The sequence below is a fragment of the Anneissia japonica genome, unplaced genomic scaffold, assembly GCF_011630105.1.
Source record: "Anneissia japonica isolate Jap-2015-1 unplaced genomic scaffold, ASM1163010v1 scaffold1587_len1432017_cov164, whole genome shotgun sequence".
Classification (NCBI taxonomy): Eukaryota; Metazoa; Echinodermata; class Crinoidea; order Comatulida; family Comatulidae; genus Anneissia; species Anneissia japonica.
The window spans coordinates 1,276,338-1,304,096 of NW_022713643.1; the positions used below are offsets into that span (position 1 = coordinate 1,276,338).

A 27,759-nucleotide genomic window follows, 5' to 3' on the forward strand; every position below is an offset into this window, starting at 1 on the left:
TTTTCATGAGGAAACTTCACCATTTACCAAATTTTCAATTTTTGAACCAGGTTTTGCTGATCTCTTCTTATCTCTTTTAATTGCATTACATGCATAGGAACTAACAAGATTAACAGTGAAGCTCATTAGTTGTGAATAGTTCATAAGAAGACTAGCACAATTAAATCAAACTTCTAACATAAGTCATGATTTTTAAAATTCAAAAGCATATCTATTATGATTTTTATCTGAAATTATAGCTAAGGTAATAAAAATGCAAAATTTTTTTGAACAACAGGTTTTTAAAATTCTCCAGGATGGTTTTTAAATACTATACTGGTAATTTAATGAGAAACAGCAATGCATGCTGTGATAATGACTCTTAATTTTTAATTGGATTATTGAGATAAGATTCTGGCAAAACCTGGTTCACCAACCCGCCTGAATGCCCTTTTAAAGGGTTTGCTGGTAAATGGGATAGTAACAGCATGTATTTTTGTAAAGTCTAATGTACAAATCTACTACAAAAATTAAACTACATAACTGATAAGCCTACTACAAAAGTATAATATTAGCAAGAACAAATGAGAAACTATCAAAGAATACAGCTCATAATCAATCACGACCGCCTGTCAGGCCTAGATTTAAGCAAGGAGCAAAGAAGCTTCTTTCCTCCATTTTCTAAGGTTACAGTATTTCAATAATGTATAATCAACTAATAATGAGAAATATAATTATATTTCTTAACTTTCAAATAGGCCTATGTATTTTTATTTTTTGATTATGTTTAAATAATTTTGTTGGACAATGAGATAAATTTTCACGTAGCAATTCAATTCAGTCATTTTTACATTTTGAGTTTGCATTTCGAAGACAAACACCATGTCCTACTCATTATTGTTAATAGCATTTCTTTAAGTTCTTCTTCTCACTTGACGTTGCAACATGTAAAAGCAATGTTATAATTTCTCTTCTGTCTGTTTTCCATGATTATGTTTGTACCAAATTTCGTACAGGCCTCCCTTTAAAATATATGATCAATAGGTTCTAACCTATTCAATCAAATTGTGATTGCAAAAAAACTCAGATATTACGAAATACAATACAAGTTATTGTGCCATGACCATACACACCATACAGTATTATAGTTCTTCGTTTCTTATGAGCGAATAAAGAACGGAGTGAATGTCCCAGGTGTAGCAGACGGAAACTGAAAAGATATAAAAACAAGTCAATTCGTTATTATTTGAATTCAAAAACAATATTACAAAAATATCTGCAAATAACATATTTATAAGTTCCATTCCCTCACCTTTCCCGTGAATTTATCCACGCAGGCCATTCTGATTCGCTCAGCAGTTGCCGGGCTGTCCAATCGAAAACTTCCTTCGATACCGGAATCGCGTCTGGAGCTAAAGATGGCTTCTTTGATGGCATAGAAAACAGAGATAGCCAAGCAAAGAGGTGGCTCACCAATTGCCTGTAAAGAAACATTGGAGGTGTCAGTCAAAATCAATCAGCAATCATCAAAGAACACTGAATTGTAACGCAACTTAATTTAAAAATAAATATAATATATAGTTTACAGGCTCCCTATAATTGGCCGATTAATTAATCGATTGATTATGAATAGTATGATTGACTAATAATAAAAGGTTTTATTTAGATTAGGTGACTATAGAGGACACTGTATATTTTTTTATTTGATATAAACAGGCAGATTAATTGTATACCTTAGATGAGCAAACTACTTTTTTATTTGGCACCCCGTCCAGAAGAGAGACGTTAAATTCAACAGGAATATCTGTGAAGCCAGGTAACTTATAAAATCCGGGTCCTTTTGTCAGTAAATTGCCAGTGGGACTCCAGCGGTGCTCTTCCAAAGTGAATAAACCATAACCTTGTATAAAAGCGCCCTCAATCTACAATAAATAATTGATCAGTTAAAAATCTGAGTTGCTCATTTATAACCTGGTTTCATAATTATACATGTTGAAAGTAATTATGTAAACATCCTAAGCATTCCAAACTTGATTGGTGTGATACAGAGAATAGCAATTTCTATTATTCGCCGACAATTCTGAATGTAAGAGGACATGACATCAGATCAGACCGTAAAACACATTTGTATGCTATTTTCGACGTCATCAAACAAACAAATATTAAATATATTCATTTAATGTTTATATTATTATTCTCTGTATGTCTTGGATCTTCCACTCACCTGTCCAATATCAATGGCAGGGTTGATAGTGTCTCCAACATCCATGACAATGTCAGTCCGCAAAACCATGTGATCACCAGTCAGACAATCAATTTCAACCTCAGAAACGGCCGCACCAAACGAGAAGTAATAGAATGGCTCACCAGACTTGGTATCCCATTCATAGCCAATGTCAGGTGTCCTTTTACAAAGAAAGCAATCATCAAGATATTCATCCATCTACAATATTATTTCAACTCTATATTCGTACATCAATCAATCAATCGATCAAAAATAAAATCAAGATTTTACAATCCAGATCATAAAAAGGCAAGGAACGTTGAAATAAACATATTTGATTAAATGGAAGAGGCAGTGCTAAAAAATGAATGCCACGTTAAAAAAAATGTTAAACCCCACAAAAAATTCAGAAAAAAAACGCACAAACACACACATAGGTCTACACACACACAAAAAAAACGTGTACGGGAACAAAATAATGCAATTTAACAATACAACGGTAGTGATGAATAATAACATGTATTTGCTTAAGCTGTTTTTTTTATGGTTTTATCATTTATTTAAATATTTAAAATTTTCAACTTTTATCATTTATTTAAGCCTTACGAAATTTTAACTTGTCAAACTTTTTAATGTTTTGATTTTTTTTAATTGACGTTTTACACTTCATTGCATTGTATTTTATCGTCTGTTTTACTAAATTGTATTCGTCTTTGCTGTTTTATTTATCTTGATGATTTTTTTACTGCCCCTGTGTTTTATATTCTCTTTTTTTGGGGGTCCGTGCAAGACGGACTCCAGTACATCACTGCTGTTCTTGTAGTTCTTGTTGTTGGCTACCAAACTTTAAAAGCGTCCATCGTCACCAGTTTTGAACGGACGTGCAGGACACATAAACTAGAGGTTATTTCCAACAAACGTTCATGGCCCTTTTTAAAGTTTGACACCAGGGTTCCCCGTACACCTACAAAACAAAGCAGGGGTTCAGCAAAGACTGTACATTACTGCCATTACCACTAATAGGGCATGTCGCATGGATGGCGCGGTCGGTTATGGATGTCTTCTAAAGAACCACAAGTTTGAATCGTTTCTTGATATTCATTTTTTTTTTCAATTAAAAAAAAAATTATTTTGTACAATGAACATTCTAATTATTTAAAAATTTCTATCTTATTAACTCTTCCAGATGATTTTGTGTCAACCAGCTCTCAAATAAAAATAATAATAATTTATACAAAGAAAAAATTTAAACACCGAAGCGCGATTCGAACTCACGACTTTCGGTTCCTTACAACACGCGTTAACTGAAACCACCACTTATGTGACGTGCCCTGTTAGTGGTAGTAATTAATGGCAATTGTGAACTCTTGCCGAAAACCCAATGTAACAATGTACACCACTGTGTACCGTATTTAAGCATGGAGGATATTTCCTCCATGATTTAAGCATGTTTTAATGAAAGGTGCATACCCAAAGCGCTGAATAGGGTTAACATCAGTTTAAACGAACCCCGAAGGAAATGAATGAAAGCTTTGTATTTAGAGAGCGGTATTGTATTATTAATTGTGAGTGCGTCACCGGCGTTCCATACACAAACACACATTGGCGGCCGTTCTGGACAGCGGCCGCTCTACCTAGCTGCCGGTATGGGCCAAGGCCGACGGAAATAAGGTGTTTTTTTACCTTTTAGTATCATGTCCTTGTTTTCTTTGTCATCGCTCACTTTTTATTTTTGCATCTACTGATACTGAATAAAATCAATCAATAGGCGGATATATACATTTATTACTAGAGTTTTTGGCATGTAACATTTTAATATATTTATATTGTATTTTGTAAAGTTTCGTCTTTTTATGTTAGTTATTCCACTCGAGAGTAGATTTAGTTCACTTTTTGGGTTTCCTGTCTCTTTGTATATTTTATGTGTTTTGTACTGTTTTAATGTTTTTTGAGACGAATAAACGAAATGAAATGAAACGCTTAATAGTGCAATATGTAAGTTTACAATAAACAATTGTACTACGTACTTGTAGAACCCCGTGGCAGATAAACTAACTCTATCATAATAGGCTGCTTTAACCTACGAAATAGAACAAAAACAAATCAGAGTGCTTACATTTATTTTGGAAATTCATTGAACAATATGCAAAAAATTGAAGAGCATAATTATTTTAATTTGATAGTTAAATTCGTCAATAAGGTCTACTATAAATTCCAGCAATGATTACTTAAAACACTGTATATTATATTTTCTTGTAATTGTTTTTGTGTCATGATTTAACTATTTTTCAAACATCATGTACTCGTACTGCAGTATGTTACAAGCTCACCCAGTCATCCCATGTTTTGCTTGGCTCTCGATTTCTGTAGGGCTCAAGTCTTCGACATAACTTCTCGCATGCAATCTTTTTTTGGGGGAAAAATGAAAATTAATACATAATTTGGTGTCTAATATGGCAGCATATAATTGTGAGATATACTGACATCCCCACCCCAACCTTCCCCCACACTTATCGAATCCGCCCTTGTTCGTTATCTTGATGGAGAACAGGGTGGGAGGGGGTTGATAGTTAATGGTAATATACTCAGAACATAAAATCAATTTAACCTTAACTGCCATTCCGTTCAGATCTGAGCCAACACTGGCTGCCGTTTGCGACGTATTTGGTACTGTGCTCGTTGAATTCTCATTTGTGTAAATTCTGTTTGACGCAATTCCCAGTGTTCGGCTCGCAACTTGGATCATCTTAGTGTGCAGCCCCTGTCCCATCTCAACACCTCCATGTGTCAATAGAACACTTCCGTCGGTATAAATGATCACTAATGCCCCTGCCTAGAGAACAAAAGGCGTGGAGAGTTAGGCGTGGATCCAGACCTTGGCACCTTTCACCATGGTGAAGGTCAGGGTAAACAATAAAAAGTAGCCTATGCCCGAAGGCAAGTAACTGGCAGTGGCCGGTGATATGCGAGATTCAAAGTGGGACCTACAGTTCATATATATCTGGCTTCAATAAAAAAAAAAATGCCGTAAATAGCATAATATCTGTTTTTCAACCCTCGGATTGTCCGACCGCCTGCGTAACTTAATGCTTTATTCGGAGTTATTCGCACTCACCGACTAAACTCAAGTATTTTTTAAAAACTATTAAGTTCATTAGATGTGTTCATGTAAGCCAAAAGAATTATAAATGGTTTTATTTTATTTCGTAGCTAGGATATGACGAGTATAGAATTCTCGTGACTGGATGGAAATCGTATTAATATAACTACTAGAATACAGTACAGTAGTATATGTAGGCAAAGGAACCCTGTTTATACCAACCTGATTCAAAAATTTTGCATGAAAGCCGACTCCATATGAGAGTGGGATTATTGATATTCCTCGCTTCTTCCATCTGTTTGATCTATACAATATTAAAATGTCTTTATACAATAATAATATTAATGATTAACAGTAATAATTCATAACTGTGGATCTATATAGCGCCTCACGTTGTCACAACCTCGAGGCGCTTAATATTAATACTTCTAATAAACATAATAATCATTGCTGCACAGTACTAGATTTGATTATCAGCATCATGGTGTTAGACCTAAAATTATTTGTTCCCTTATTAGTAAATGTGTCTCTTTGCCTAGATTACTTCTCATAATATTTTATATGGTTTCAATTTAGATAAGCCCATAAAAATTAATGCATGCGCTATCATAATCACCTAACTTAACATTTTGACTATAACTGTAGACCTAGAAATACACAAACCTGTTGAACTCATTTACTTGTAACTGTCTCATTTCATAATCACTTTTATTTAAGCATTCGTTCCAGCATCTTTTTATTAGGTACAGGTCCTGCACTTTCTGATTGCAGTATGTCGATTCGCCATCTTGAAGCATATTAATCTCTCGCACCTTTTAATAATAACGTACTTGGTAATAGACCTACAATACTTGAAAATATATCAATTCATTTTTTTTAAATCATTTTCAATGTCCTACATTAGGGTGGTAAAATATCCATCATTGGTTCTGCCAGTACCAGAAAATAAATTATTAGAAAAGTAAATATAATAATGTTGAAATGTTACATCTGGTTTGATGAAAAACATAGGTCTACGGTGTAATTATGTTAAACACAATAAATTGTAGCGTTAGATAAATTCATTTAGTTCCAAAGTTAACATGTCTTGCATTTAAAGAAACATGACACAACAGAGCGATTGGAAAAGTTTAGAGAGGGGAATAGTTTGATACAAAAATTAGCCAAAGAATTGCCGATGTTTTAATCAAACGACTATGAAGAAGAATCGTCAAATCTGTTATAGAAGCTTAAAAGTAATTTTGACGAATGTGGCGTGTTATAATATGATTGTGATAACTAATCTTCGTTTCAGCACCTTTCTCTGTGAAATGCCACACGCCAACGCAATGTCGGAGATCCAGTTCTCTGTCATCATCAGCGCCTGAGGAGTTCCAAATCCTCTAAATGCTGTATTCGAAGGGATGTTGGTCTTGCAACAGTACCCTCTAACTGTTACATTAGGGATGTAATAAGCGTTTTGCATACGAAGCATTGCACATTCCATTACCTTAAGAAAAAAATAAACAATACTGTATTATAAGTCCTAATAGATGCAATCTATGTACAGAACGCTACGTGTGGCTTACGTAAAAGTAAGCCTATTACTTAATGTGACATCATGAGCACACATCGAGTCAATAGCATTAATTTTTTCTAAAATAAGCCTTGCAACATTTTCCAACCTGACCTAACAGCCATAGATTCTCTGTTTTCTTCCTTCCTGAAGATCCATAAAAGATTGTTGTTGAGTCTATTTTTGTTGTACCTAACCGCCCAAGCAAAGTCATTATTTAACGTCTGAATATTTTTACTATTTTGTATGCATACACCTTAAATGCATACGTATGAGCGAAAAAAACAAAAAAAAACAAAAAAAAATTGTTAGGTATTACAATGTTACGTTCAGTTCATTTTAAGATGTCTCTGTTTTATGTTTGTGTCCCAACGTTTTCTTACTGAAGTTTTAGAGTTTATGCTAGCATTTAGGATTCCCAATGTAAGACTCTCGTTCCCGTTGAGTGCCTATATTTGTAAATGTTATTTTATTTTATGATATTTTTAGACAACTTAATTTTTTTTAAATATACGTGTGTTGGTTAAACCAACAACCAATTCTATTTAAATCAGTATTATCTCTTGAAGCAAGAATTAAGGCTATAATTTACTGAAATTGATGAATCCTGAGAATTTCCGCTATTGCTGTACAGATCAATCTCCAATGCTTGTATCTTGCCCTCATTAGTAAAGCCAACCTTATAACGTCCCAGAAAAGCATGTCTGGTTCCCGTACTCGACATGTCCTCACCGCGGTCAAGCATACATCGCACTGGTCGCCCAACTCTAGAAGACAATAGCATAAGTTTATTTAAAACTAAGTAATAGTACAGTAGAAATAAGGTTTAACCTCCAAAAAATTGCAACAAAAGGTTTTTCAAAGGATGTTGGTAGTATTGAGTGTGCCTAGGTCGAAACTAAATCCGGCTGTATAAAATTGATTAGAAGATTGAAAAAGTTATTCTTGTTTATGAATATATAAGGATTACTACTATGTCCATTGTTATTGATCTAATCTACGTAAATTTACTTTCAGAGTTTATATTTAATTAATTAAAAAAAACATTAAAAGTGTTTCGACATTTATTTGAAAATATTATATGAAATAATGTAATCGTTAAAGATTAAAAATATTTGATAATATTTAAATAAAGCAATATGATGAAACAATATGGTTGAATTATGTTAATTACAGACACAATGTATACAAAGTCCTAGTTCTAGAATCCAGTTAAAATATGTAAATATGTATGGAAATGATATACTTATTTATATATTTATATAAATATTATGCGTAAATATGTATTAGTATATTAAATTTATTTTATTAAAAAACAGAAGAAGCATAGGAAGAAAGAATAGGAAAGAAATTTGGAGCAGCTGAAATATTTACCGAAAATTAACAATAATAATAATCATTTTGTCATTCTTGCATCACATTTTTTTTCGAAAATTTGTTGGGACTAATCGTCAGAGGTCAAGGTGCCGGCAGCCTACATGTTTCATATATTGGACATCGATGTTGAATTATGAAAAGTGTAGGCCGTGGCACCGAGACCTCTGACAATTAGGTCCCAAAAATGTTTACAAAAACATACCGTAATGCAATATTGGCATATTGACTACTTTTGTATATTCCCGCTCCAAAATCTCTTTCCTATTCTTCCTTCTTCCTTATTATTTCACAATTTGCGCTTATTTATACTTTTTATTTATAATTTTATTTGCTACACACATAGTCACTAGGTTTAGGCCTAGGCTAGGCCTCGGCTATGACTATTACTATATTATTTAAAACTATTTTAATAGATAAGATTAATTTAACATGGACGTAATAATTTATACTTAAACAATACATTAAATTTAAATATAAATAATATATATAATAACCTTAATGAATAAATAACAATAATTAAAATGTGGACATGGTGTCACTACTACAATAATAAGGTGAATACTTTTCAATCTTATAATCAATTTTTATAGCCGGAGTTAGTATTGACCTAGGCTACTATGGCTAACGACAGGTAGGCTTTTCTAAGTGGAATGACCTGTACAAAGCACGAGCTCCTGTAGACCAAACTAGTACCGTTACGATTTTAATCGTACGAGAAATATACTCAAGATAGTTTAACTTCCAACCATGCCAATCAGAGAACTTCTTTCAAAAATATATTATTTTTAGTGCTTGGGCGCAACAGATTCATTCACCAAGAGATTATGAAAAGACACTTCAAATTAATTTATTTATTGATGCCTGTTTATTCATGTTTACCATGTTGAGTGTTACTTTTCTAAAATTGCTAATGTCAAATATATTGACGTACGACAAATTAGCCAATCAGAAAGCTTCTTAAAGCAGGTTATTCCAAAGACTTGTTGACATAAGGTAAAATAGCGAAAATGTTAAATGATAAATGGCATTTTGCATGCCATTTTGAATTTATTCATATTGCTCATCATATTAAAAATAATTGTCTCAAATGACTTATTGACTCATAAAGCCTGATATTGATGATAAAATCCGCAATTACAATACAATTTGTAGCTGTTTTATGATATTGGCGTCATTTTGGCGGCCATCTTGAAAAAAAAAACACTTTCCGGTGGTCGGATTTTGTAAGACTTTTTGTATGTTATTTAGCACATCTAATACTACCAAAATCTGTTGAAAAGCCTTTTGTTGCAATTTTTTGGGGGTTATGCCCTTTTTTGAACTATATCTACTCTACTATAACGACGTTTGCTACTGCAGCACTAACAGAGTAACACCTGTACCAACATTGCAACAACAAGAATCAAATAAAATTATTTATGGACAAATGTATAATATATAGAAATCCTTTTAAGGCAGTTAATATCCGAACCACTGCCTCACATGTCTTGCGTCTCATTAGCTAACGAACCTCTCCAAGATGACATTTAATTTTACGCACCATTTTTTCATCTAAAATCACTTACGTCAACCGCCAATAAATCGCTTTCATTTTAACTAACACAACAAAGCTCATTTCCATAGTGGCATTTTACCTATTCAAATTTACTTCTTAAACCTTATTTATTTACTTCTCATCAACTTAACCTAGTTGTGGTGAAGCTATGTACTAATGGTTCGGATGACTTCATTCCAAATTTCACTACTGGTAAACTTCTAAAAACCTCTATAGATGTTGTAATTAGCTATATCGTTTATGTAATGACAGGACAGCGGCTGAATGCATCAAAGGTATAGGAATTGAATCATGCTCACTAAAAAAAAAACTCAGAATATCACTCCAAACGTTCCTTCATCGGTTGTTATTTTAAAGTGACATACAGGAATATCTGAAAATAAACACTCGACATAGGCCGAAAAACCATTACACTCCATTGAGTACACTGTGACTAGTGTATAGACCTACACTCTAAAGAGCTGGAAGAACTTATACCTTTTGGCTGCGACTGCAAGAGCAGCAGAAAGATGCCAACAACGTGTTTCTTTCCCGCCAAAGCCGCCTCCGAGTCTTTTCACTCGAACCGTGATCTTGTGAAACTGTACACCCAGAACATTTGCAACTCTTGCCTATGTTTACAAACATATAGCACTTGAATTATTTCTTTAAATAATAATAATACTAATAATAATAATAATAACAATAATAATAATATAACAACAATAACAATAACAACAACAACAACAACAACAACAACAACAACAACAATAATAATAATAATAATAATATATATATAGCTGATTTTCCTCACGGTTACAAAGCACTTGTATCATGCACAAGGAACCTCAAATCTGCTTATAATTCAGGTCATTCATACCTTTACCTAAAGGAACAGGAAACACTTTGCCCTGCCAGACGACTGGTGCGCAGAGACAGTGACCGAGACAACGGCTCTCAGAAAATAATGCAAACCATTAGAAAAGAATAATACAGAGCCAAACATTGAAAATTGTATAAACAGATGCGTTTTAAGGGTACGATAAAATGTATGATGTGCAACCTATCATAGTCTCAGGCAATTGATTCCACAACCTAGATGCAACAACTGGAAACGATGTATCACCAATTCGCTTCTTGCAAAGGGGAGTGGTGAATTGCACAGATGACGAAGAGCGCGTCATGCGCGTATGGGTGCGGCGAACCAAGCAAGCAGCCAGTGGTATATAGCGGACACATGGTATGGAGTGACTTAACGACCATCAGTGATGATATTTTGACTGAGATTCTCATGCCCACAATGAGTAAGGAATATCAATATTTAATAGATTGGATAGCCTTTTAGCTGTGGCTGATGCCCTTAACTATAATTATGATTATAGTTTATTGTACGTTCAATCTAGCTTTGAATAAGATTTTATATGGTATGCAGTTTAAAAATAAAATGGGCATGCCGTGATGTACTAACAAATGTGCAATACTCTAAACATTATAGATACTGAACCTGCATAAATCTTTGATCTTGACATGAGGACAAAATTTCCATGACGTTGTCTTCTCTTTTTGGTAGAGCTAATCCAGTTTGTGTTTCTAAGTAAAAATGCTCCTGTTCTCCAAGTTTTATTTCGCCTTTAATAATTTGGTCTGAGTTATTATACCCATCCGACACGTTGCCATTTCTCAGTGTTCTGATTGGCTGTAAATAACTTCCTTTTGCAATGGCATCCTGCAAGTTGCAAAATAAAACTATCGTAGTTTTTTTTTCTCTTTTGTGAGGTCGTCCCACTTTTATTTTTATATTCAGGATATAAAGTACAATTTGTACAGTATTTCATTATTATCAATAATAGAGTTTTTTTTTAAATATCTTTAACATATACCGTATTTTTTAGAAACATTTTGCATTCATTTGAAATTTATGCACATAAGTCATATAGCGTACAATTGCTACACTTTCGTTCTATTTTCTTACTTTTCCTTTAATTTTAATTAAAGATATTATTTAAATTCATAATTTTGTTTATGACTGTTTTTTTCAAGTTATTCGTTATTTAATCTTACACTCTACTTTCTATATACAACACTTATACTTTTGAAATATTTTCCCTTCAAATTATAATATGTTGACATTGCTATCACCTTGTTTAACCATTATAATATTTTTCCTTTTACGAAGGTCAATCATTGATCATTCATTGAAAATTTTGCAGAAAAATGCAAGCATTTTTCGATCTTATAAATTATATGAATAATATCATTAATTATACTAATATTTCTGCGTTATGATAAAATAACACGGACATTGTAAGGCTGTGAACTGGCTCAAACATTTTAATAATGCGTTGAAAGGGTTTACGCAACACACGTTGCGTTAGCATTTGTTACGTCTAATTTTAAGCTCATTGTCGCTATGCCAACCACTAGATTGGAAATTAAGATTTTATTAAAACAGGAAAGCTACGTATAAAACATTCCTTTATGCTTTATCTATATTAATAATCTATATAATGTCCGCGTCGCACCACAGTCCAATCTCTTAATTACCCTTAAGGAGAGGTGAAGGGTATTGCAATTGTGCCCGTCTGTGTATGCGTGTGTGTGTGTGTAATTGTCTGTTTAAAACTGAGTCTAAAACTGATAGATATGGCGCAACAGGGCGAGGGTTTGCAATCTCTGATTAACTTGTTACCTCTGCGATAATTCACTCTCTATATAAGATTTGGTACTTACTTCAATGGAGATGATTGGTTCTAATTCTTGATATTCCACACGAACCATTCTGGCTGCTCGTTGCGCTATCTCCTTGTTGTCTGCTACGATTCCTCCGATGTATTGGCCGACACAAGTTACCTACAGAGGAATGGATTTTGTGAAGAATTAATTCATAAATACTGGCAAAGGCGGCGGGATGAGCTTATAATTGAATTTTATATAATAATTTGTGATTTATTTTTTTAATAGGCCTATAACGTAAGTATAATTTTTTATTTAACTGTGTAGTATCATATATTATGGTGGATCTGACAATAACATTTTTTTTTTTTATAGAAAACATGTTGATACCTTTACTGTAGCGAAGAGTTCCTCACCCTGTCCAAGTTCACCAAAAAAGTTACTTCCTGTGACGTCATTGTGGTCGATAAACGCATAGACCCCAGGCATGCGCAACGCTGCTGTAGCGTCAACACACCTAGCAGGCAATTTGAAAAATAATAGCATATATATAACGTCCAGCAACCAAACCAAAATAATCTGCATTAAGTCATCGCTGCATAAACCGGTATTAAGGATTAAATCTTGTATCACGTCATGCGAACGCCGAAGTGGAAGATGAAATTATGTATATAACGTTTCAAAATTATTTCAACTCAGATTAACGAAATCAACGGTTAACAATATCATGTAGAGGCCTACGTACAGTTGTATTAAATATAAATCAAAATTTCTAATCATATTATTTGTTAACTGATTTTTTTTTGTGAGCATTATAAATTAGATGTCCCTACAGTATGTTCCAACAATTTAAATAAATATCATAAACCTATTGATCTTCAAAATGAAGCTTAAACATAGAATAGAAATATCTCATGCCGGGAATCAAACCCTGGCCATGTTGGTGAAAAACTACGAATCCTTACCATTAGACCACGTAAAATCAGCACTTACTTAATTATTGCATGTGCTTTCTGGCTGAATACAATGGCCATGTAGAGTTCATCTGTAAAAAAATACTTGTAAATTGTAATATCATAGGCATTATATCTGTGCGGTATATTGTAAATATTTACTGTAGCAATGCTGTTTTATCCTGTATTTAATGTATGTCAGCAAGGCCGTAGAGCCTCCAATTTTTTACAAGATGTTGGCCTATAATTGATAATACCTGTAATAATAACGATAACAGTAACAATAACAACAATAACACCAGCAATAACAATAACAGTAACAATAACAGTAACAATAACACCAGCAATAACACCAGCAATAACACCAGCAATAACAATAACACCAGCAATAACAATAACACCAGCAATAACAATAACACCAGCAATAACAATAACACCAGCAATAACAATGACAATAACACCAGCAATAACAATAACAATAACACCAGCAATAACAATAACAATAACACCAGCAATAGCAATAACACCAGCAATAGCAATAGCAATAACACCAGCAATAGCAATAGCAATAACACCAGCAATATCAATAGCAATAACACCAGCAATATCAATAGCAATAACACCAGCAATAGCAATAGCAATAACACCAGCAATAGCAATAGCAATAACACCAGCAATAGCAATAGCAATAACACCAGCAATAGCAATAGCAATAACACCAGCAATAGCAATAGCAATAACACCAGCAATAGCAATAACACCGGCAATAGCAATAGCAATAACACCAGCAATAGCAATAGCAACAGCAACAGCAACAGCAACAGCAGCAGCAGCAGCAGCAACAGCAACAACAACAACAACAACAACAACAACAACAACAACAACAATAATAATAATAATAATAATAATAATAATAATAATAATAATAATAATAATAATAATAATAATAATAATAATAATAATAATAATAATACATAAGATTACCCCTAGAATTGAAAGAACGTGGGTTGGAAAGCAGTAAATTGCTGCTGGAGCGAAGACTGCGTGAGTGTGTTTTCACTACATAGAGGTCACTGAGATAACTGGGACCAAAACCATTTAATATTTTAAATACAATCAATAACATTTAAAAAAGTAATTCTTTTTGAAATCGGAAGCCAATGAAGTTGCTGAAGTACAGATTGTGATTTGTTTATATTTCTGTGTGCCAGTCAAGAATCGGGCAGCTGTATCCTGTATAATTTGAAGGTGATGAATGAGTGATTTTGATATTTCTAAAAGGAGAGAATTGCCCATATTTAAGCAAGATGTAACAAAGTCATGATATTCTTCTCCATAGCCGATTTGTAAAAATACCTCCAGATATTCCTAAGTAATAATGATGAAGTAGCAATGACACCAGCAACATCATTTTTCATTACCAGTACTTTAAAGAATTACACCCAGATTGCGAACATGTTGTACTGGTTAAATGGCACAATCAGCAACACTAACAGATAAAGACTGACATTTTAGCAACTGCTTGTATGACCCCATTATAATAAACTCAACCAGAGTTTCAAGTCTGCAATACATCTTTCGATAGACTCCATAGCAATATGAAGTTGTTCCTGTACTGGCTTAAAAGAAACGTAAATATGTGTGTCATCGGCATACACATGATAAGGTAGTCCATGTTTCAGGACAATATCTAGAATTGGGTATATAAACTGTGAACCTCCGTGGGCAAAGAATTGAACTCTGATGTACTAAAAAATAAAAAACAAAAGGCTTGCACCACATTACTAACACAAACAGGCTGGGGCGTTTATCAAGATACGAACGACACCAGTACAGTGCTCGACAGTATAGGATCTTACCTTGAAATGGAACTATATCATCGATGTAGACAGCTTCTCCAGTAGCCTGCTGGTAGGCCGACGAATGAACCATTGGGCGGCCAACAGGATCAACAGAGGATTGATTATCAGGGATCTCCTGTTAGAGATTAATAACATAAATACTGTTATTAGCAAACTTAGTAAGGAATTAACTTTCTATTGAATTTTTTTTTTAAAGTACTATCCTTGTCAAAATGTCATAAATATAACAGTTTCTATATTCCTTATTAAGGATTTTTGTAGTAAAAACTGATCTATCAGTGTTTCATCAAGTTATTTAGTTCTCTTTCAAAATGACCAATTCAATAGAAGCAGATCGAAACATTGTTTGCTCACCTGAAACATCTGAGTGCTCCGTTTATCGGCTCTTTTGAAGGGAAGTGTTGCTGACATATCTACTGATTGTATATTGATACATTTATTCTGTAAATGTGGACAATATGACAGTTTTGTTTAAAAAGATGAACATTCTTGCCCTATATTTGGCCCTGTCATTACTGAGCCCAAATATTGGCTACATAGAGAGAGTGACGCTGACCCAAGTACGGTTATTAATCTTCATTGTTCTTTTGTCTTTCAATTTTTGACTTCTTGTGGAGGGACGCCATGAGCTTTTTCTTTAAAGGGATACCGGCGCTTTGAAAGTTTTCATTATTATTATTAATATTATTATTATTATTATTATTATTATTATTATTATTATTATTATTATTATATTAGAGCTAAATATATAACTATTCAAGAATTATTCTAGTAATTCTTTAGTTACGTAACTTGTGTCAATACCTCGGAAAATGAGCAGTGTTGTCTCACAGTCAGGTAAAACTTGAAAAAGAAACTGAGTACGAGGGACTGTCTGTACTCCACCATTCCTCCGGGTGCGTCAGGTGGAAGGGACATCTCGTCGGCAAGGAGTATGGTCTGTCTCTTATACACATCTAGATGTGTATAAGAGACAGATATCATGTAGAGGCCTACGTACAGTTGTATTAAATATAAATCAAAATTTCTAATCATATTATTTGTTAACTGATTTTTTTGTGAGCATTATAAATTAGATGTCCCTACAGTATGTTCCAACAATTTAAATAAATATCATAAACCTATTGATCTTCAAAATGAAGCTTAAACATAGAATAGAAATATCTCATGCCGGGAATCAAACCCTGGCCATTTTGGTGAAAAACTACGAATCCTTACTAATAATAACAACAACAACAATAACAATATAACAACAACAACAACAACAACAACATCACCATCACCATCACCATCACCATCACCATCATCATCACCATCATCATCATCCTCATCATCACCATCATCATCATCACCATCATCATCATCATCATCATCATCATCATCATCATCATTATTATCATCATCATCATTATCATTATTATTATTATTATTATTATTATATTAGAGCTAAATATATAACTATTCAAGAATTATTCTAGTAATCCTTTAGTTACGTAACTTGTGTCAATACCTCGGAAAATGAGCAGTGTTGTCTCACAGTCAGGTAAAACTTGAAAAAGAAACTGAGTACGAGGGACTGTCTGTACTCCACCATTCCTCCGGGTGCGTCAGGTGGAAGGGACATCTCGTCGGCAAGGAGTATGGTTGTATCTTCAAGTAATGATTGATCCCACGTCCTTAAAAAGAACAGAGAACAGGGAAGGTTGATTAATTAAGTTCATAACATACAAAAGTTGTAAACTAAAACAAATTAAATCTTCCAATAATTAATATCATAATTTTTCTGTTGTTAAAATTGTATTTCCTTGTGGATTCTGTATTTCACTTCATTTATTTCTTTCATATACAAAGACAAAACAATATAAAATACATCAAATCACTAAAACAAACCTAAAAAGAAAAATTGGGTCAAAAACGAAACAGAGATTAATAAACAGGAGAAACAATTTTGAATGATTAAAAACTTCATTTTATGAAAAAGGTGGCAAAAATAAATGAGACAACAAACATTATTTTAGTTAGCCAAATAGGTTACTTATTGTTCAAAATTGTGTTGTGTCTTCCATATACCCTTATGAGTTTATAGTTACCTTCCAATAATCTTGCTCATCGTTTCCTTTGCTAATTTTGTTGTGGGCGCCATTCCACCAAATACCATTGAACAGCTCTGGATGACTTCATCTTGTAAGTCCACCCTGAAGGCAGCATTCACTATAGCGATGTCGTCATCACGGCGATGGGCTTGTTTAAATGCTTTGAAATGCTCCGACTTGAGATAGTGATGTTATATTATGCAGATCATGTTAAAGAAAATGCCCTCAGTGAATAATAATAATAATATTACAAATTGCCGTAGCTTGCACAAGACTTTAGCTTCGAAGTTGACTAGTATTAGCCAGTAAATACAAACAGGAAAGTATCATTCCATGCGACTTTATCAAGCGGGTCTATGAACTACACATTTTAGACACGCAGCTTTCAATTGGAATTATTTACTTTTTACGCCTGATAATTTGTAATTATTAAAATATATATAAATATAAAACCCAATGTTACCTTATTTGTGTATGGAACAGTGACTGATATGAGAATCTCATTGGGCTTCATCGAATTTGTCCGATAACCAGTAAAGAATTTATTTACAATTGGAATTAAACGCCGAACACCTGAATGGTAAAAACACGACAGTTATTTATTTAAATGACGTCATGCAACTGCAATGATGTTTCTGTTTCACACCATGCACCATGAGATTCACGGGTGTGCTTTCAGTAGGCCTAGTATCAAACTTCCTCCTGATTATTATTCTTTTTTTTTTTGCTAAAAATTATTCTTCTTTTTTTATTTACTAAAATATATTCCTCCAGCCCTTCCTTTTGATTTCAGTAACAATTTACTGTAACCAGAATTCTTGCAAGTAAGAGTCAACATATCATTTTAAAAGACAATTTTGAAATCAGTCCAGTGGCGGATCCAGGAATTTGAAATAGAGGAGGCCCAGAAAGAGACTTTCACAAATGGAAGGTCTATACTACCTCAGCCCCACCATGGTCGGGGATTAGGAAGAAAAGTTATGATTATGGCACCTCTATAGGTCGGAAATGGCACGCTAAGACTCAAATTTTAGTGGAATTTTTCATAATTTCTCAAATTTTTTAAATTTTGAAACATTTAGGGGGACCCGGGCCGGCTGGCCCTCACCCCCTTGAATCAGCCACTGCAGTCGCCCTTCCTTTCTTAATGTCTGGAAACGTGATTTACATTACCTTCTGTATCGACAACCTCAAGAGTGCATCCAGACGCCATAAATATTGGGTTCAAATCAGAAATAGGACTTCCGGTAATTATATTTCCACCAATTGACTGGAAGAATGTTTTCAGAAAAAACGGTGAAAGTTAAACGGTGAAAGTTAGTCGTATATTCAGTATACAAAATTAGTAGATTATTTTTTTCATTATGTGATTTACGATATTATATCATTCAAAAACGCTATATGTTGTATACTGTGAATTGAGATCTATTAATACTCTGATGCGGACCTGGTCGTTGAATACATAGGCTTGACCAGCACTTTATGCAACTGCCAACGCATTTTAGTGTATAATTGCAAACCAATGAAGAAGTTCTTTAACATAAAATTCACATTAATGCGATAGCGCCCAATTTCAAAATTATTGCTTTTTCTTATAGGTTACTTACGGCCACGTTTCGTATTTGCTGACCGGCAAACCAATGAAGCATATCAACAATTGCGAACAGCGATTTACATTTGTGATCTGTAAAATAAAAGTCACTTCGATACATGTGAAAACGTCTGTTTTAACAAAAAAATAAACACGTCCACTTCCCATTATACATACATTAATTGTTGCTATAATATTCTCAATGCAGTCATGACACTGCGAAGCTGTCCCCGATGCAATCGAGAAGGCTCAACGATTCGATCAACCAATCTGCGCCGATAAAAGCTGCCGGCGATAGCGTGAGGCGATTTTGTTGAAATCAGTGTGACGCATACACCACACCGTACGGTGTGATATGTACAAATCACCGATTTTACCCGAAACTTACCTGGAATCTTTTTAATTGCGTTACTCAAAAATTCCTCAATTCTTGATAGTGTAACTGATGCTCCAATTTTTACACCAACATCGCATGATTCAACTGTGTTCAACTCAGTAATGTGGGTAAGTGAAACTAATATGGGATATCTCACTTTCTTCAGATTCACGTCGACCCCTATACATAGAAAAATCAGATTTGAATTATAATTGTGAACAATAACAATTAGGGCTTAATATAAACATTTCTATTACTTCATATATAATTACTCTTACCCAATTCCGTATTTCCCGAAACCAGTTTTGAATTTGGAAACTGTTTTCTGATATCGAAGAGTTGGTGAAGATTGGTAGGTCTCAGCCAAGTGACGTCTTCACCAGTAAATCTTAAAAGCTTTGGTTTTTCATTTTCTAACATCTAAGTAAAAATATCTGATAGATTTTTAATCAACAGTTGCCTTACTTCAAACCTATTATTCTATTGTAATGAACATAATGTTACATAAACCAACGATAATGGTATAAATGAATAATAATCGAGCAATGCATATATTTAGAATTTATTTTTTACCAAAATAAGCTCAGGAGGGAAAATGATTTCAGTGCTCGGATCATATGCGGTGAACTTTGAAGGCTGAAAAAGCGTTTTGGATATCTGAAAAAAATCCATCAACTAGCATTATAAATGGTGTGAGGCAGTATTTTACTAATTGTTATTGCAATACACATCCTTTTCTTACCAATAACTCTAGTAGCCACATGGCTATAGAGAATTTTAGTTTTCTCAAGCCATGTCTTCAGACCGCTTATTTAAAGCAAGATCTGTTCCAAAATCTCTGGCCAAGAGATTGTTCCAAAATCACTGGCCAAGGGTTGTTCCAAAATCCCTGGCCAAGAGATGGTTCCAAATCATTATCTTGTATTTAGCTTACCCCATTGATTCCGCCCCCAGATCTACAGCATTGAGTTCCACCATTACAAGCCAAATATTCTGTATCAGTGAAGTCATTATTCTGGAAAAAGTTGATCATTAAATATTTGTTATTAATTACGAATTACTAATTAAAATAATATAAATGTAATCATTTAGATGTTCATAACAAGTCGCTAAATGTTACGATTGTTTAAATACAAGACCTTGACAGTACAATGCGAGTTCAGTTTAAACTCATATAAATTAATTATTTTGAGACTGCTGTAGTTGTTGTGATACAATGGAAAAAAAAGTGTCCCCTAAATAGGGGTTATTTTACCATTTGGCACACTCAGAAAGTGTCCCTGTTCCCGTAGGGGTTGGTCGTATTGTTAAATGATATATTCTCCTCGTTTCACGGAAAAGTGTCCCCTAAATAGGGGTTATTTTACCAATTGGCACACTGAGAGTGTCCCTGTTCCAGTAGGAGTTGGCCGTATTGTTAAATGATATATTCTCCTCGTTTCACGGAAAAGTGTCCCCTAAATAGGGGTTATTTTACCATTTGGCACACTCAGAGAGTGTCCCTGTTCCCGTAGGGGTTGGCCGTATTGTTAAATGATATATTCTCCTCGTTTCACGGAAAAGTGTCCCCTTTAATAGGGGTGTCCCAAAGGAGGGGTTCTACTGTATATTAATATAAATGAAATCGTCTAAATGTGCAAAACAAGTCGATGTTAGCGAAATGTTTTGATTTTTTAGAAATAATTAACAGTAACTATACTACATAACTATTTATGCTAGTTTAATTTAAACACGTATAAATTAATGAGATACAATTACTGCCTTGCCTTGGCCGTAAACGTCGACGGCCAGGGCAAGGCAATTACTGCCTTATATTTCTTATATATATAGTACAGAATAAACAAATACAGGTTTTTATTAATCGTTAAGTTTTTGGAAATTCAAATGTTGAAAATGGAATCTTGGTTTAAGCCACTAAAACATCAATACAAAAGTTTAATATTAACAATTTTGATACTCTACTTTTGTGAAAGTTCGGAATCCTTCTAGGATCGGTCGATATCCAAGTGTGCAAAACAGGTCGTTGTTAGCTAACTGTTTTGATTGTTTTAATGCCAGACATTAATAGTAAATATACTACATAACTATTTATGCGAGTTCAATTTAAACACGTATAAATTAATGAGATACAATTACTGCCTTGCCTTGGCCGTAAACGTCGACGGCCAGGGCAAGGCAATTACTGCCTTATATTTCTTATATATATAGTACAGAATAAACAAATACAGGTTTTTATTAATCGTTAAGTTTTTGGAAATTCAAATGTTGAAAGTGAAATCTTGGTTTAAGCCACTAAAACATCAATACAAAAGTTTCATATTAACAATTTTGATACTCTACTTTTGTGAAAGTTCGAAATCCTTCTAGGATCGGTCGATATCCAAGCTGTCTCTTATACACATCTAGATGTGTATAAGAGACAGTGTATACTGTGAATTGAGATCTATTAATACTCTGATGCGGACCTGGTCGTTGAATACTTAAGCTTGAGTAGCACTTTATACAACTGCCAACGCATTGTAGTGTATAATTCTAAACCAATGAAGAAGTTCTTTAACATAAAATATATTGATAGGCCTACTCTACCTTTGTGAAAGTTCGGAATCCTTCTAGGATCGGTCGATATCCAGTACATCTACAAAGATTTCCCTGAAAAGTGTCCTCAACGTCTGACATAGTTGGCTGGTGGTTGTTTCTTAGAAGAGTATACATTGACATAACGATGCCAGGAGTACAGAAGCCGCACTGAGACCCGTGCGATTTTGCAATCCTTTCCTGATAAAAAAAAAAATAAGTAAAATTGGGCTCATAATGTATAATCGGTATTCTAAATTTCATATCTAAAGCATTCCGATACACGTAGACCTAAATAGTAAACAAATTCGTGATTTATTATTGAGTAATAATAATAATCATATAATAACAACAGCAACAGCAGCAGCAGCAACAGCAACAACAACAACAACAATAATAATAATCAATAATAATAATAATAATAATAATAATAATAATAACAACAACAACAAATAATTACCCTCTGATATGTTAAACATCGCGATTAGTTTTGATAAAATAAAACAATTATTTATGACCTTTAAAATATTGGCCTAATTACAGACGGATACACAAAAATTCTACGGGAATTTATCACTGGGCCTAGACCCCAACGTTCAGGTTACCATATTTCTCCTAGACAAACTCATGGATAAATGCGGTGGTGAACGTTATGCATTTATTTGTGTACGTTGATGGTAGGTTATATGTTTAGGTAGGATAAATGAAGTAAGGTGTTAGTTTATTGGCATCACTAATTACTGTACATTTCTTTTAGAAATTATATATTTGTGACACATGGAAGATACTGTAGATCGAAATAGAAAGTTCCTACATAGATTAGACACTTTATGTTAATATGCTGCAACTTTCATATATTTATATAGGGGCCTACTCTAAGATCTAGAGGTCATGGTTTGCCTTGCTGTCAAAAATTGATGAATTATGAGGAGGTAAGCGAACCACATTGGCAAGTTCAAAGTTGTTGAAATTGATGGTCGGTAGGCAGGGAGGTGTTTTTTCTTCTTTTTTGTTTGTTTGTTTTTATTTATTTTAACTTGTAATGAAACCATCCCCTTGGTACATGCAAAGTCTTCAAATTCCCTATGGAGAGCAAGGCCTCATTTTAACTTGACGGATCTTTCAGTGTAGCGTTTGATCAGGTGGAATTTATATACTCTAACATCTCCCTGTACGAACAAACAAATGAAAGACAAAATAATTACACAAAAAAAAACCAAAAAACAAAAAAACAGGAGGCTAGCCGAAGCTGAATTTTGGGCGGAAAGACGATATTTTCGTGATTTATTTTATGTAGGGAGGGGACGATCAACAACTTATTTTTTTACATGGCCTTTGGTTGGGTAATTTTATTATATAGGGAGGGGATGATCAACAAGTTATTTTTTTACATGGCCTTATTATAGTCAAACTACAGGAATCTAAGTGACTGTGTAAATAATGCCACGTGTACAAAACAGCTGAAAATCCAGAGTAAATATCGACATTAAAGTAATTAATTCTCCCTCAATTAAGCTGAAATAGGGAATTATGTTCACTTCGTGAGATGAAGACTTTGATGATCTATGTTGTTACAGCTTTTCAGAACGATAGGTTCCGAATCCTAGACGTTAAGTATAATATAGATGACATCTTTTAAGGCGCACGTATCCATTTCAGCGAGGTTTTTGCGGCGCAATTTCCACCTACGATACGATACATAGGCCTACGAATTCAATGATCAAATTCTTCTTTTAATAGTGTTTACCAATAAAAAAAAAATGGTATTCGCAATATTACAATAAAAATCGTAGACAGGAATATCGAAAGCTAATAATAACGTTAGTCGTATTTGTTATCATGTTCTTAACGTCTATAGCAACCAGTCTAATATTGAAGTGATATGACCGTGATAGTTCTACGACGATAATTTAGGGGCGGATCCAGTTGGGGCACGGGGGCACATGTCCCCTGTTTTGCCATTAAATTTTTAAATTTTCAACGCAAATCAAAGTTACGTGCTACTCACCTATTTTGAGACTGTTGTGCACCCCCCACCCCCCGTTTGAAAAATTCTGGATTCGCCCCTGTAATAATCAAAACAACTACAGCCACTGTGAATATATATATCAGTGACTTGTGTACCTTAATTGGAGATATTATGGAGATTACCTGAACCGGATGTAGTCCCGTCTTCAAGCTTCCAATGCCCTCTACTGTTGTAACCGCCATCATGTGAATCTGGCATATTGGGGTCAGGCACGCGTTTACTGAGATGTGACTTGGAAAAGGACGAAAATATATTACAGGTAATGTTAATGCGATAGTAGGTAACCTATTATATCAATATTTTCTATGTGCTGACTTTGTGCATTTATTCACATTGTTGTATTTAAAAGTAACCACCATAAGCCTATTTCTTAATTGACATTAAGCGAGTAGTATACTTTGTAATTTACAAATTCCACTCTATCAGTGGAATTTGTAAATTACAAAGTACACTATTTGTACAGTACTTTGTAATTTACAAATTCCACTCTATCTAGTGTGAATGTTACTAATTGTTCACTATTTTAGGAATCAATTTTAGAAAATCGAAGTGAGACATGTTGGGTTTGCTTCAAACTTTTGAACTTGTGTTCTATGTATAATTCGAGTATAACATTATTTTAGTTGCTTACGAAATTTTTTTCGTCGCCTTGTCGTAGCTTGATACCATGACAGTACAGGCTCCACATCCTCCTTCACCACAGCCGAGCTTGGAACCTGTCAACCTCACTATTATTGTTCATTCTTGTTAAGAAAATTTTATCTAAATGGCCTAAATGAATATCAATAAATCCTATTAGATAGATAGATAGACAGACAGACAGACCGCCCACCCGACAAACAGATAGATAGACAGATAGATAGATAGATAGATAGATAGATAGATAGATAGATAGATAGATAGATAGATAGATAGATAGATAGATAGATAGATAGATAGGTAGATAGATAGATAGATATACAGATAGATAAATAGATAGATAGATAGATAGATAGATAGATAGATAGATAGATAGATAGATAGATAGATAGATAGATAGATAGATAGATAGATAGATAGATAGATAGATAGATAGATAGATAGATAGATAGATAGATAGACAAATTATGACAACAAAAGTTCATTAAGAAAAATCATTATATTATTGCAAAATAGAAAAATAGATCAAAAATTGAGTATAAAAATATGTAATTCGGTAATTTGTACAGATACTAAAATACTGTATCATAATAATTATTACAATTGCTAAAATTCAATAATACTTAGGATACATTTCAGTCGCAGATAACTGAGCAACATCATGCTTGGATCAACACTGTTGTCAGTAATCTGAAAATACGCAACAATTTTAAGTTGGAAGCATAAACAAAGGGCGATGCTTTTATTCGGGCATTCACTCGTACGACCGTCGTACAATGAATCCAACCACGTTTTCTGTGAAAGCTAGACTGCGCGGCGCACCTTCTGCTGATTGCTAGTGGCAGTCTGAACTTATCGTCATTAAAAACGATCCCTTGCGTGTGCGTCGTGGCGTTGCATAGACCGTCGGGCGCGGTGGAAGCCCAGCTTTAGAAAACTGGAGTCAAAGAAGTCCTAAATCAACTATTTACTACAGTAAAAGAATTTCGAGTCAAATTTTGATGTTCGTAAACCAAACATTAAAAACAAATTCAATGATTTCTATATATATTAATTAAATCTGAATAAGACATTTGTATAAAATTATTATAAAGTATTTTATACTACACTGTTTGTAGTTTAAACAAATAATTTAGCCTATTTTTAGAGCAACTAGGTGTAGCCACCAAACCATCTATTCTATTCCATGGTTTGTAATTATATTCTATCCCTACCTGCACGTTAAGGAATACATTCTTCAGAAAAGCAGGTTATTGCTCCTGATGTACTGCCTAATTCATTACTAGGAGTACACAGTGGCCGAAACATGTCCAGTCCAACATTTCTGGTTATTCATCAGAATATTGAAACTATACAAAAATTTGTATAATATAGTAAGAATAACGTAGTCTGTAGTCTCAGACGTAACTTAAAACATGGTACACACCTTTCGTCCATTACAGAAGAAAATAAATTGTGTTTCTTGATCAGTGGACATGTTGTTGTCTCAGTACTCCAATCTGTAACGTCTACACAATGAACTAAACTGGAAAAAGATGATTATACTATTAAAAAATAGTAAATGCGTTTAAATACATCAAAAATCCTGTTCTTAAATTTCCAATAAATATATATAGCGTCGCTCTCATTCGTTGAGAGCGACGCTGTGTCCTTTGTTCGAGCACTGTGTTTGCCTTTCTTTGATGTGTTTTGCTTCGGGTTTGAATCCCATGATGTCTATTTTTTTTATCATTATCTTTTAATTATTTCATTGTCTGTACTAAACATAACATCAGAGGATAATTATGATGTGGATGGAGGTATGCACTCTTGGTGAGAGTGCTCTCTAGTTCATGCATGTTTTTAACATAAGAAGTTTTGCAGGAAGTAATCGAAAACTGTTGACCTACATCAATTAGATAAAAGTTTATGGTATTTACATATCATTGATGAGAATAGTAGATTCAGTACAGGTTGTATTGTTAATAATAAAGAACCTAAAACTTTTGTTATCATGTTTATAAACACTGGATAGGTATTCATGGAGCTCCCAAAAGAATAATATGTGATAATTGGGGTGAGTTTGACAACTTGCTGGTTAAGGACATGGAAGAAAATTGTAATATTGAGATTATAACTACTTTTGAAATTAGGAAAAACATGAATCTACAGTATGTATGCAGATAATATTAAACAATATACAGGTCTTACTAATATACCGTACAAAAGAAATAAATCGTTTACAGTAGAAATTGTGCACTTTTTCAAGTTTGCAAATTGTTTGGCTAATAGGTTCCAATTTTAACGCAAAGCAAAGTGTACATTATTTTTATAATAAATTGAGCGTCTGATAACTGTTTGCAACCATAAATCGATGGAGTGGTTACTAAGGTATAAAATACAACTTTTTATTCGGTTTTGATGATTAAATATGCACCGCACTGGGAACAGAGCTCAAGTCAAAAAGACAAAATTGTGTCATTGATTCTTCCACTCGCTTTTTTAAAATGGTGATTGGTGAAAAGGGGAGGGGGTTTAGTTGATGGTGTCCCCTAACTTTGAAAGTGGGGGGACGTTTTCCCCTGTTCCCCACCGATCAACGCCCAGGGGTAGGCCTACACGAGGTGTAACAATATGGTTTTTGAGGTAAAATCACTGGTTGATTATATTAACGTTTTGGTGAGATTGCTCTGACCATCATAAGAAAAATGTAGGCATACAAATTGCCATCTTATTAAAATAATAATTGAAAAATCTGCTATATATTTTTCATTTCTGTGTTTAATAATATTGTACTGTATTATAAAAGCTGGTTTGGTCACTAACAAATACCTGGCTGACCTCAGGGCCCAAGAGAGAGGACATTACATGTCTAAAGGTCAATACTTAACAATAAATCACATAACACTATTTATTTATTTGTGACACTTCATCTTTGTATCGGTAGCACTCACAATCAGTTGTGCGGTCTTACAAAATATACAATAGAAAAAGGAGAGGATAAATCAAAACATTAAAAGGCAAAACTTAACTGAACCGAACTTAAAACTTAATATTAAGTAATATAAAATACTAAAAATTCATAAAGAAATGCACCAAAGCTCCAATGGAACAGTTTAAACAAAATAAGCAAAATGGAATCAAGAAAAAGTACTTCATGCAAAGGAATAAATCTTAACCTACCCAAATAAAAAATAAAAAACATAGGCCAATATATTATA

The 27,759-nt window shown here is 33.7% G+C and overlaps 1 protein-coding gene across 1 annotated transcript in view; it reads right to left on the reverse strand.

Moving 5' to 3' along the window:
• Window positions 1-873: 873 nt before the first annotated feature.
• Window positions 874-27,759, reverse strand: part of LOC117108669 (xanthine dehydrogenase/oxidase-like) — a 29,273-nt gene continuing 2,387 nt past the window's right edge. Inside the window, exons 2-34 of the mRNA XM_033250766.1 lie at window positions 25,986-26,084; window positions 25,192-25,249; window positions 24,552-24,648; window positions 24,043-24,151; window positions 21,904-22,092; window positions 20,252-20,332; window positions 19,891-19,974; window positions 19,596-19,737; window positions 19,330-19,497; window positions 18,958-19,034; window positions 18,524-18,620; window positions 17,814-17,923; window positions 17,348-17,526; window positions 16,768-16,933; window positions 16,062-16,196; window positions 15,612-15,698; window positions 15,255-15,372; window positions 13,436-13,487; window positions 12,833-13,037; window positions 12,500-12,619; window positions 11,274-11,495; window positions 10,268-10,401; window positions 7,451-7,625; window positions 6,601-6,792; window positions 5,967-6,115; window positions 5,526-5,607; window positions 4,812-5,036; window positions 4,534-4,608; window positions 4,231-4,283; window positions 2,204-2,384; window positions 1,713-1,901; window positions 1,292-1,459; window positions 874-1,189 (exon numbers count right to left, since the gene is read on the reverse strand). Of these exons, the coding sequence (XP_033106657.1) occupies window positions 1,139-1,189; window positions 1,292-1,459; window positions 1,713-1,901; window positions 2,204-2,384; window positions 4,231-4,283; window positions 4,534-4,608; window positions 4,812-5,036; window positions 5,526-5,607; window positions 5,967-6,115; window positions 6,601-6,792; window positions 7,451-7,625; window positions 10,268-10,401; window positions 11,274-11,495; window positions 12,500-12,619; window positions 12,833-13,037; window positions 13,436-13,487; window positions 15,255-15,372; window positions 15,612-15,698; window positions 16,062-16,196; window positions 16,768-16,933; window positions 17,348-17,526; window positions 17,814-17,923; window positions 18,524-18,620; window positions 18,958-19,034; window positions 19,330-19,497; window positions 19,596-19,737; window positions 19,891-19,974; window positions 20,252-20,332; window positions 21,904-22,092; window positions 24,043-24,151; window positions 24,552-24,648; window positions 25,192-25,249; window positions 25,986-26,036 (4,221 nt within the window). The 5' untranslated portion in view covers window positions 26,037-26,084 and the 3' untranslated portion in view covers window positions 874-1,138. The remainder of the gene's footprint in view (window positions 1,190-1,291; window positions 1,460-1,712; window positions 1,902-2,203; window positions 2,385-4,230; window positions 4,284-4,533; window positions 4,609-4,811; window positions 5,037-5,525; window positions 5,608-5,966; window positions 6,116-6,600; window positions 6,793-7,450; window positions 7,626-10,267; window positions 10,402-11,273; window positions 11,496-12,499; window positions 12,620-12,832; window positions 13,038-13,435; window positions 13,488-15,254; window positions 15,373-15,611; window positions 15,699-16,061; window positions 16,197-16,767; window positions 16,934-17,347; window positions 17,527-17,813; window positions 17,924-18,523; window positions 18,621-18,957; window positions 19,035-19,329; window positions 19,498-19,595; window positions 19,738-19,890; window positions 19,975-20,251; window positions 20,333-21,903; window positions 22,093-24,042; window positions 24,152-24,551; window positions 24,649-25,191; window positions 25,250-25,985; window positions 26,085-27,759) is intronic.